Raw genomic sequence first — 12,390 nt, 5'->3', positions numbered from 1 at the left:
TAAATTTGATTTGAAATGGAAACTATGTTATAAAAAAGATGGAAGGACTTCCAGATATATTATATGTTACTTAAATGGGTCGAGCACTAGGCGAGTTATTGTAAAATCTAGATTAAGTTTTCCCTTAAACCAATTCGTTCCACTTGAAACAAATCAGTTTTAACTAGCTTCAAGCCAAAACCAACCCCTCATTTGAGGTTTTAACTCATTTCAATTTTCAACCAAAAAGATTCCTTTCATTTTACTACATCAGAATTCAGAAGTATACCAACTAGCACTGTCTTCTGCGTGTCTAGTTTTAATTGAGGGACTGTTTGAATGATTATATATAAACTGTCCAGCAGAAAACCCCACATGAGGCTGAAATTGAGATAATGGGCAGCTGTAAGAGAGGAGAAGGTTGCCATAAGGGAATCCCCCAGATCATGCAATCTGAAAAAATAGGGATGCCAGATTTCTTACAAAAGGTGATATAAGGGATCCAAATTTTTGGATTTTATGATTCGTTGCCAGTAGGAGGAATTCCTTCCCTCCTACGCCTAACACCTTTCTCACTGCAAGTCATATAGAGAATACTCCAAGCATAGATTATGCTGCCATCGAAACAGCCCAATTTTTTAACTTAGGCAGAATAACTTATCATATATCATGCATCTGTCACATGCCTAATTAAACAAGAAATTGAATGTACATGTACAGAACTGCTCCTCCATCAAACTCCTTCAATTCATGCAACTTTAAGAAAAAAACACTTACTTTCTAATAACTAGCTATCCAGTAACAATAACCTAGAATTACATGACTGCGATGAACATAAAGATAATCATAAATCCAAGGGTTGAAGTTTTGATACTGGTAAATGTCCCTTATCAACAGATGATATGCCTCTTGGTACTTGCACAGGAGAAAAAAATAAAAAGAGATGAAATGATGTGTGCCGATAAGGTATTGGTACTGGAGCCAGTACTGGTCCCTTGTTAGTACGATCCGGTATGGTCAGTATGGACCAGCACACAGCACTATGTAAATCCTTGAATAAATCTATATATGCATCTCTTTATCTATCCGTCTATCTATATTCATGGACATAAACATACATGCATGCATGTTTTGTGCATGTGTGCTTGTATACAAAATTGTGGAAAAATAGATAAATCTGCCATCTATACTTTCCCTAGTCTTAGAATAATAGAATCCTGAATTTCCCAGAACCTTGAAAAGTAGACCTACTGGCTGATATTATATTAAGATCTTTCAACATTATCATACTTCCAAAGACTAAGTCACCTAACCAAACAAAGAGAGATCAACAGTGCATCTGTATGCATCATCATAAACTTATTTGCCTGATGAAAACTCTCATGATGTCAATTATTTGTAAAAGAAAATTATCAAACATTCTTTAAGCTGCCTATATCAGCTTGGCAGTATTACTATTGCTGCTGGATTGTCATCTGCAATAATAAACTTTTCACAGAATGAAAGTCCTTATAAATGACATTGTTTGTGTTTCTTAGAATATATGCATATCTTCAATGTACATATATACAAATATATGTAACTATAGATGCATTATATCAACACACACATATACATGTACAGATATGGAAAATATTTGTGAGTATACCATTTTTAGGTTTTCATAAGAAGTCATTTTATTTCAATTAATTTAATTACAGCATGTACTTTATTGCCTCATCTTGTAGCTACCCTATTTTTCTACTGATATCTTGAGGTAGGAATAGTTATAAGACCAACAAGAGACTATTTACTGTAACCAACCTATGAAACCCCATATGCAGAAAGTCAGCAACGTAGATCAAATGCTTGATCCATTCAGGAACATACTGCAATCAGCACTAAATGTATATTCATCCTTTATGGATGATGTTGTATTCGAACCCTGTGCAACTTTTGACAAGAGGCTTATCATAAAACTACAGCCAATCCTGCAAAGAGAGGTAACAAAGTTAAGTTTAGGTGACTATAAATGTCTAGAACTTTGTCCCTATTTGTCAGTTCTAACCACCTTCATACCATTTGTAGACCATAATCTGGATTTTATGAGTCTGGTTCAGCTACGTCATATATGGTTTTGGGGTGACACAATGAAAGGCATTATTTTGGTGTACTAGATGCACCAGATAGGCTCATCCAGACCAGGATATCATGGCCTGAAGGTGAAGTAATTAAAAAAAAAATGCAAATGCAACCTGATTCATGTTTTCACTTAATAGTCTCACTGTTGTGAAAATCCTATGATCCACAATCGGGATCTAATGATCAAGATCAAAATGGCTCCAAACCTCAACCCTGAATCCAGATCAGTTAGGATCACAAGATCCATATCCATATTATAGACACACTATCCTTTAAATCATAAGATCCAAGTCCATCATGTTATCTATTATTTGAATAATGTGGGGCTCCATTTTCTATAATTCATTTGACTATATGAACTTAAGAATTAAAAGCATATCATTAATAAGACTCGAGCACATAAAATTGGCAAGCCTGTTAGCATTTCTAACTTATAAAAACTAGGGAAAGAAATTTAGAAATCTTAGATTTAAAAGAAAAAAGAAAACTTTCATAATTTTTACAACCATTTATTAAAATCTGACTATTCAAAAAGAAATTACCTAAAAAGATAATTGAATTGATAGGCAGTACTTAAACATCTTGAATAATTAATGTATGATGTTTCAGCAGACATTCTAAATATGGGTTTATGAGGTCAGAAACTAGTCTTCTATGTATAGCCTTTTATTTTTCATTTACTTTACATTGAACATTTTTCCAATTTCTACATTCCCTTTATATTTTAAAAACTTGTGAAAGAAATCGATAAAGCTCTTACAATCCACAGATTCATATCCCGTTAGAACCTAATATACTGTACATATTACAGACAGGTTCCTACAAAATGAAAGAATTCACAATCTTGGAAGAAAAAGTAGGAAACCATGTCAAACCTTTACTATTGCACCAAGGTAACTTTAAATAACTCTCTCTCTCTCAGACACACACACACACATTTCAAACTAAGTACATAGTAGAGAACAAGAAGTTATTGACTCTAAATCGATAACTCAGCTGACTCTAAACCAATAACTCTAAGTCAGTTGGGTCATTATCTCTTATTCGAACTGTAATAATTCTTTTACCCTTATATTTTCCAATCATTTCTTACTAAATATTCAAATCACAACATAACTCAAGAAAACTCTCCTTTTCACGCTTTTACTACTGTGACAAAATAACTCAAGATAACTATTCATTATTTAGTTGAAACACAAATTTTAGATGCCACATGTATTTAGTTTCATGATCCATGCTCTTGCGTGAGTTCAATCCAAACCATTGTTTCTTTCCTTGCACCCCTTGATCCTTGGAATCTTCCCCATGAGTTATCTTAAAATCCTGTAACGTTGCAAGATCGTTGACATGATTCCAGTCACCAATAGATACTGCAGGAAACCATTTTTTGTGATAGTATTTACGAAAAAAAAAAGAGTATCAACTCTTTAAAAATGGAGGTGTAATACATGTAGGTTGTAATTATACAAGAAATTATTCATCAGGGAATATGCTTATTATTAATTACTCTATTATTGGCATTGTCATTCTTTTATTTCTTTTATATGTAGCCAGGTGGATTGAAATTGCACAAAAAACTATTCTTCATGGGTTTTGTTTACCATAATTTTATACCCTTTTGCTAGCATCATTATTTTTATATTCTTATATGTAACTGAGCGAACCCTTTCCTAGCATATTGAAGAAGATAAGTTAATAAACTTGTTCTTTCAATCTTCTTTCTCATGAACAATGGATCTCCATGCTTTATTTTGGATTAGTTCTTTGCACTTGAGGAATTACCCAGACTTTTGATATTGGGCTCAATTGAAATCCCCTGTCCCTTGATTATCTCATACAATTCCAAAACCAAATGCAAGGTTTAAAAGTTCAAAGAAAACTAAAATTTTTAACCAAAAAGGATTTGATACTGCCTTAGCTTTGTTTGTTTTACCAATTTCAGCCAAGTTACCTAAAATTAGCATTCGTCTAGTTCTCTTAGTTCTAACTAAAACTACCAATTCTAGTTGCAACTAACAAATATAGGATAGAACTCATCATTTTGAATTAAAATGATCCTAGGTTACAAATTAAGCCTTTAAACAGAATTTTTATATGATCGTACCCAAGAATGTCATGTTGGCTAAGGCATTTTAGGAAATGCAATCTATTTTAAAATGTTACAATGTTATTGATTTTAATTTAGGAAATGCAAGCGATTTTAAAATGTTATAATGTTATTGATTTTAATTAGAACTACTTCGGAAAGATCTTATAGACCTTGCTAACATCTTGGAAACATCACAAAGTAATAAAAAAATCAAAATTAAGATTCAAGCCAATAAAACAAAAAGTATTACCTTGATCTTATTTGTCAAAATCAGGAATGACTGCAAGAGCACGTACAAGTGTGGGGAAGCAGTGTGGGGTAGTATGTACTATAAGAAAACTTGAAGAAAGAATCGAGCTTAGAAACCGGGGGCAGTTTCAAATTTCATCAGAGTTTTCAAAATGAATAACTCCTACATACATGTTTCCTGCTATTGAGATCTGGATATAAATAACGTAAATTTGGTGGATCAAATTTCCACCGAATAAGATGCTATAATTTTAAAATGATAACATATCAATCCTGCTCTATTAAGATCTTGGAATGAATAATGTAAATTTGCTGGATCAAATTTTCACCAAACAACATTGTGGTTTTAAAATGATAATGAATGTCTTTTATTAACCACAGGTGGAGTGAGAGGTTTCACCTAGGGAGTCCCAGATGTAAATATATGTAAAGATAAAAAGTTCATTGATATGGCAAGATTGTGTAGGTAAAACTTCTACTATATTTTCGTTGTAGTTGTTATTTTATTTGCTTATAACAGAAAATTTTCTATAGCAATTAAATGCTAATTATTTAAACAACTATTCAATACATACAACAAAAATAACTTATAAAGATTTTATTTTTGTTCATTTCTTTTAGTCTTGTTTCATTAATACTGATTGACAAAAATTTCTTGTATAACTGAAATTAAAAATTAAAGAAGCTAGAAAAAATGTCAACATAGAACTAATTGAAACTGAATACAGCGAAGTAGATCAGTAAGATTTGGTGGCTTAGTTTGACTGAAAGCTAATCAGGAGAGGGCAGGGGTCAACATAGATCCATATGTATACCAATAGTTGTTACAAATGTACTTTCTTTATTTATTAATATTAAAATATTTAGAGCAGTATGGAATAATAGATAAATTATCAATTGCACTGCCTTCTGGTAGATATACTTAAATTTATTTGTCTCTAAATAATTTTTAAAAAAAGGATTGCAATAGAAGTGCATCACCAAATGGGTGTATTAAACAATTCGCTTCTTAAAGTTCTTTTCATTGAAGGGTCAAAAATCAAGATGGTAGTATCATAACTAGGATAATTAGACAATGAACATAATCATTACGAGTTTCCAAAAAATGACAATTAGAAAGTCCATGAATGGAAAACGAAATAATGCTACACCTAAAAATTTATATTAAGAAAGGCATAAAGAAATTTTAATCTCTTTTATTCATTAAAAAAGATTCTTTTGAAATCAAAAAGGGAAAGCTAGGTTACTAATCATTTAATACTCTTTCTCCTACTTATAATGACTCTTGTTCTGAAAAATGGGTTTTATTAGAGTGTGACGAGGAAAAGGGTGGAAAGGGTGGTGCCGCCTTGAGCCCTTGCTAAATTGCCATGTTTATAGTAGGGAAGAGCCCCTAGCCACCAAGGCAAGAGGAGGTTGGCTAAATCTAGAGAGTCTGTGAGAGAGAGATGTGGAACAGTTGGTTCAGTGATTGGGTGGGAAAAGATTACTATTTTACTTGTCTTTCTTTTTATATTTAAACAGATGGATAAATAGATGGGAAAACCTGGAACCATTGATGAGGTGGAGAGGTTATTAGTCACAAATCGGTAATTGAGAGGGGAATTATTAACAAATGATCTGTTATGAGGGTGTGGTGCTTGTAGCTTCAAAATTTTAGCGGCGCCGGCTTTCATTATGTTCCTATAGTCTCTTTTGTGCGCATGTGTGTGTTTGGGGGGAAGGGGAAGTATGGCTCCTTCTGGCCCCTAGCTCTACTCCTAACTTCAACTTGAAATATTTTTCTAATTTTTACATCTAACTTCAAGTTTTTTTTATCATTTTTCATTGTTAATAACTCTCAACAATCTTTGAAAGTTAGCACCCCAAGGCTACTCTGTAATGCATCCAAAGGTTCCAAAAGATAGAAGATATCCTAATATCCAATACAATTTCTTTTTTCTTTTCTATAAATTTGCCTAATTTCTAATGATTGTTATTATTTACTAGCTAAAACTCTAGCAGGGTGCCCACGCTTAACCCTTTTAACATGATTGAACCAATTGTAAGTCGAGTTAGGTTACCTATTTAATAAAATGATCAGGTTTGGATTTGGATTTTTGACATGTTTAATAAATAAGTCAGGATCAGCTTGATAGATTTTGATCTATCATATATCTGACCTAACTCATATCTGGTCAACCTAACCCGGTTGCCACCCCTAAACCCTAGACAACAAATCAAAACCATCAAAACAACAAAAACCATAGGTCATTGGCCAAGCCAAGCTCGAGAACAAGTTTTCGAACCTCAAGTCTAACCCCGACCTTTTTCTCTGAGATTCAATTTTCAAGATCAATATTCATCAAAAGGCTCAATTTTTTAGGCTAACTTTGGTTGCAGAATAAGTTAACCCTAAGTAAATAGTTAATGTATTTCCATCATTAGTCCTATATTACTCCATACAAGGTGGAGTAGTTTATCCCATGTTAAGAGGAAAAGTGGCTTTACTTAATTTTTGAAATGCCAAGTTTACCCTTGGAAAAAATGGACTTTTTACCTTTCGGTGAGTTAAGTGGAATAAGTGGAGTAAAAGAGCATTATTTCATTTCACCCTCCTTTAACCAGCAATCAAAAGCAACCTTATTCAGGCATTCTAAGTTCATGCATCAGAAGCAGTCCAAAGTTGCTTTGATACTGTCAAAGATTCTAGAAGGCAAGGCTCGATAGGTAGCACACTTACCTGCAAGACATAGGCTATACAGTAATTGAAATGCAATAACCAAGCAAGGAAAGTTGACTATGTTAGATAAATTCATAAATAGATTTCCAGATTATACACAGTTCCTCTTAAAATCAATTAACCAAACAATATATAACTTTTTCCATCTACATGGTATATTTCCTTCATAACCTCTTATTGATACAAAAATTTAAAAGGAAAAAAATAGCTTCTTACGGAAAAAGCAACACATATTGATCTTCAAAACTGAAAGAAAACACTTGATGCCTGTCATTCATACTTTTTTTAAACCAATGATCGCTACATTATATGAACTGCTCAGATTCAGCTGTTGCAAACCTTTCAGATAAATAAGCAAAGCCTTAACTGGATTATGTATTAGATGGGAAGAAATGCACCTAAGAGCACATCTACGAAGAGAACTGCTGACAAGATCATCCAAATTTGGATTCAAAAGAAAAAATAAACAACTTTGGTGGTGTTAGGATTAACACTTTAAACGACTTCCTCTGTAATATTCCACATTGGCATCATTCTACATCCATATTCTGTGAAAAGCATCAAAGATAGGTATGTACTTCCTCATAACTAGATGGTCCAGGTAGTACGTACCTCAAAAGAAGCATAGAAATGCCCAAATATAATATGCATCATCTAAGAGGTCAAGAAGTTTCAAGATTTCCCCACATATATGAATAAGTAGAGTTTGCAGCTCAAACCATTCAAAGAATTGCTGAATTAAGTTAAAAATTATCTAACAAGCAAGAATAATCACAAGAATTAATGACAGTTTGCATAACAATATAACAACTTTGTAACAAATATCTAAAATTTCATACACGAACTTCACAGCATTAGAAAGTACTCCTAGACCACAGAAATGTACCTTACTCAACATTATAACTATGAAACTATTTTCAGAAACTTTATTATCATTCAATGTTGAATCATCCTTCAGAATTTTCCCTTGATGTATGAGCATCTGCTGTTCAGCCGGGTAAACACTCTGCCCTTGAGCACTCTCAATAATTCTTTTAACTTCAGCAACCTGCATGACAAACAATAACATATAAGTTGGCATTTTTTCCAAAGTACCTGTAATAAAGTACCACTACAAACAAATTGAACCAAGATTACTTACTATATCAAGCAACGTACGCGGTACCGACTGTACCAACGTACCGGTAGGCATCGGTACCGGTACGGTACCGAATCAAACCGAGCCGAACCGGTACAGTACCGATGGGGCTAAAAGCCAAAAAAAATTTGGAGCCGGTACGGACTGGTCGGTTTGGGTCGGTACCGGATCGGTACGCGTCGGTACCGGATCGGTACGCGTCGGTACCGGATCGGTACGCGTCGGTACCGGTCGGTACGCGTCGGTACCGGTCGGTACGCGTCGGTACCGGTCGGTACGGTTCGGTACCGAAATATGTAGCTGTACCGTACCGGTAGGATCCGGTACTGGTATGTACTGGCCGGCACCGATCCGTACCGACCGGTACGGCAGACCATGATATCAAATGTCCTATCATTGTAACATTCAAGAATTTGAAGATACAATGTTAAAGAGAATGCTAAAAACACAACCAATCTAGTATCAAGGATATCTGATGAACATGCAAAACACAGGAAAAAGGTAGAGGCTCACATAATTTAAGGGGAGGAAATTTCAAAAGTGGTGGTTGAATTAAAAATTTCTTCCTTAAAGTCTCAGACTGCAGGACAATTATGTTACTCAAAAAATAGTAAATTCTTTTTACAAATATAATGAAAAATTTAGTAAACTTATATAGTTTAATTTTTTAAGAAAAATAAAGAACTTAGATAAACGAACCACATTTACAAGTTGCATATTCAACTATCATATAGATTAAACGTATGAGGCTTAATTAACTTGCTGCAGAAACCAGTCAGACATATATTTTCTACACTTTCATTATTATACACTTGAAATATATATTTACGACAAAGCAGGGAATGCATATTAAAAAATATTCGCATCCCCTGTGTCAGCAACGAAACTCAATGGCTTGAATTACAACAGCATAGTTCCTGCTTTATCCACAGTTCTTCCAAATCCTGACAAACTTTAATCACTTAAGTATAATGATCCAAGTATACTCCATACCAAAAATTTCCAGATGTTAGTCTTTGCCTACAAGTCTTGATTCCCATGAAAAGTTGAAAAAACTCTTTCTTTGTGAAAATAATTATCCCAACTTTTATTCCTTGAAATCTGAGACCATCCTTTGCTCTTGACTTACTACAAAAATTCTAATCATAAGGTTGATTCACTTGAGGCCAGAAAGCTATGGTTGAAGAGAAAAAGTTACATGGATTCTTGCATCAATCCAGGTCAACAACTTTGTTGAGTGACAACCATCTCTTAAGGATGTTTAGTGATATGGTTCCTCAAGTCCTATCAATACTGGCTCTGCTACTGGAGGATACGTTAGGGATTCAAGTAACAATTCCTTTACCTCTCTTAACACTTCTTAAACCGATTGTACCAATGAGATTAAGATCATTACATTGCTTAGTTTTTATCATGGTTTGCCATACCAGCCAAAATCGGACGGTACGGAGCTTACCGTATAGTACCATTTCGGTACATGTATATAGTACGGAAGGCGTACCGATACTTGGTATACCGAAAAAATTACATACCATACCGTACCAACACAGTGCTAGTGTATACCAGTACGGGATCCAGTACCGAAACAGCGAACCTTGGTTTTTAACTTTCCATAGAAATGCTAAAAGTTGTCATATATAGAACACAATCAGTAGAAGAATTCAAACAACATAGATTGTGAAAAGAATATATTTGGTGCCTAGACATCATCATTAAAATATCTAAGTATCAACTGTTTCTTCATTTTAACCCCTTTCTCATCTCTGCAATGTTATTCAAAGACATCAATGTTGGACCTTTCCTTCGACCTCTTCATAAAGCAGCAAGGTTTTAACCCACTCACTTCATCTGATTTGTATAAAGCATTTAGGGTATATTTGGTTACTCAGAATAGGGTATATTTTTATAGGTGAAAAAATAGCATATTCTCTTTTCCCCTAAACTTGGATTTGCATGCTTGCTTTATTTCCAGCTGATAATGTCATCAACTTTTATCAAAATTTCTTCTACACTACCTTTCCATCCTCTAGGCTACAAGTGATATTTGATAATTCAGCATCCTTCCTCCAAATCAGCAAACCAATAATAGATTAATGGACAAGATGACTTTGATCTAATCTATCTCCATTAAAATCCTTCCTGTTACATCCAAAATACGATATGGATGATTATACCCACTCTCCATATCATAAATAAACCAAAAGAACTCCTTCACAAATACTTGAACTCCAACGAATGAATCTCCAATGCACATTCATAACTACAACTACAATGCAGACATATCACATTGTGCTCCAAATTCATCCAATGTGCAATAATTTTACCTGATCGAAGTTCTAACTCAACCATCCTTAAAAAATGATTCGAAGCACACTTGCACCCTACAGTAGAACATGGAAGTAGTCTAAACAAAAAAAGAAAGAAGAATTCAGACACTACATTACTCCATATTGAACCCTAAAATTCGGAATTCCATCCAATACAGCAGGAGGGAAAGTAAAATCAAATAGAAATCCACTGTCATAAAACAATTTCCTCAAATAATGGCCTAAGTTCTGTACAATTTTTCACCTTGTTGGTATAAAGGGCATCTTTTAGGGTCCAAAAAAAGCATATGTTCTCTTTTCCTAGTCAAGCATATTGATCGAATATCGTCTTGTCTTATTCCCCAGTGATAATGCCTTCCATTTTAAGCCACACAGAACTTCCTTCTCTAACCCCCCAAACCTCAAAGCTATTAAGAGTTAGTACGTCAGCATGATCCAGCCAATCTCCATTAAAAATCCACCACACAGGTTTGTTAGCAACAAGGATAATTCTCCACGCTTTCTAAATCAGTACAGAAATGTACAACTCCTTCAGGAATATGCAAATCCCGGTAGAAATCTCATGGTCTGAAACTAAAAATATATTGAAATGAGTTTTCCAAATATGCTAAACTAAACAACCAGAAAAATGCAGATTTTTCTCCTAGGAACACTTCGTTCTTTTATTTTTTCCTTCTTCAAACTTCCAAAAAAAACACACAATTATCTACCAATCTATAGTGAAGCCTAATGTACATATGTTACCCGCAACATTCCCAACATCTGCAATCATTAAAAATCTCTCTTAAAAATCATACTTAATTATTTGCCGATGAGACCTACAAATAACTAAATCAATCAACAATTCCTCACAGACTTGTGCCCTAAACTTGTCCAGAAAAACGGTAAAAACAAATATACAGCAAACTTTCTCCAATTAGAGGACTCCCTCTTAAACCCTAGGACTCGGAATTCCATCCCAATTAAGCATCCAGCAAAAAAAACCACTTAATTCCCCCAAATATATTATCAAACTCATAGAACAGTTTGTTAAATCAATCTATTCCACAGCCAACCAAACAAAAGAACACTGCTTAAATCGTATCATACTAACATCAGCAAGACCTCAAAGAATTATAAATTGAGGGGAAAAAAGAGTACTATAAACAGCGAGAGCAAGCGATTCTATGGGAACCATCGAACTAAGAACAGAGGATGGATTACAGTGTCTTCGGGCTTGACTTCGATCTCGAAGTGGGTGCCCTTGAGAGTCTTCACGAAGACCTTCATCTCGTCTTCCGCCGACGCAACCGCTTCTATCTCTCTCTTCTCTGTTCGAGGGCGAGAGCAAGACGGCCGAGAACGGAACAAATACGTATTTTATTTTATATATATATATATATATAGTATTAAAGTATGAGAAAATAGTGATAATTGGTGTAGTCGGTGTCATGATTGTTTCGTTCCCCCTGATATGTCCGTCTCAGTGGTTGACACGTTGCTCCTGTGTATTATAACCAAGATACAGCTTGTTGAGTCAATCCCTTGGTTGACACGTAACCAGTATTCGTGACTCTTTTGGTGTTTTTGTATACGTGGGGCCTTTTTATGGTGACTTTCTGTGGGTGGTGCACTGCGTGCTAACACTTCCAAGCGGCGTGCAGCATGCAATTTTGTAGGATTGAGGTGGAAAGGAAATGTGAGGGAGAGGAATCCTGGATGAGAAGCACAAGGTCTCTCTTTCCCTGAAAAAAGCAAGAACCCAAGAATTCCAATACATGCATCA

General features: G+C 34.5%; 1 protein-coding gene across 5 annotated transcripts in view; it reads right to left on the bottom strand.

Moving 5' to 3' along the window:
- LOC103715340 (ubiquitin receptor RAD23d-like) overlaps positions 1 to 11,989 on the bottom strand; it is a 33,727-nt gene extending 21,738 nt beyond the window's left edge. For all 5 annotated transcript variants that reach the window (XM_008802931.3, XM_039129347.1, XM_008802932.3 and 2 more), the window contains exons 1-2: positions 11,829 to 11,989; positions 8,047 to 8,208 (exon numbers count right to left, since the gene is read on the bottom strand). In XM_008802931.3, coding sequence (XP_008801153.1) covers positions 8,047 to 8,208; positions 11,829 to 11,894 — 228 coding nt within the window. In that variant the 5' untranslated portion in view covers positions 11,895 to 11,989. The remainder of the gene's footprint in view (positions 1 to 8,046; positions 8,209 to 11,828) is intronic.
- Positions 11,990 to 12,390: the final 401 nt, after the last annotated feature.

The sequence above is a fragment of the Phoenix dactylifera genome, chromosome 8, assembly GCF_009389715.1.
Source record: "Phoenix dactylifera cultivar Barhee BC4 chromosome 8, palm_55x_up_171113_PBpolish2nd_filt_p, whole genome shotgun sequence".
NCBI classification, from domain to species: Eukaryota; Viridiplantae; Streptophyta; class Magnoliopsida; order Arecales; family Arecaceae; genus Phoenix; species Phoenix dactylifera.
The sequence above is the reverse complement of the archived record's forward strand: the minus strand, read 5'-3'. Positions and strand labels throughout refer to the sequence as shown.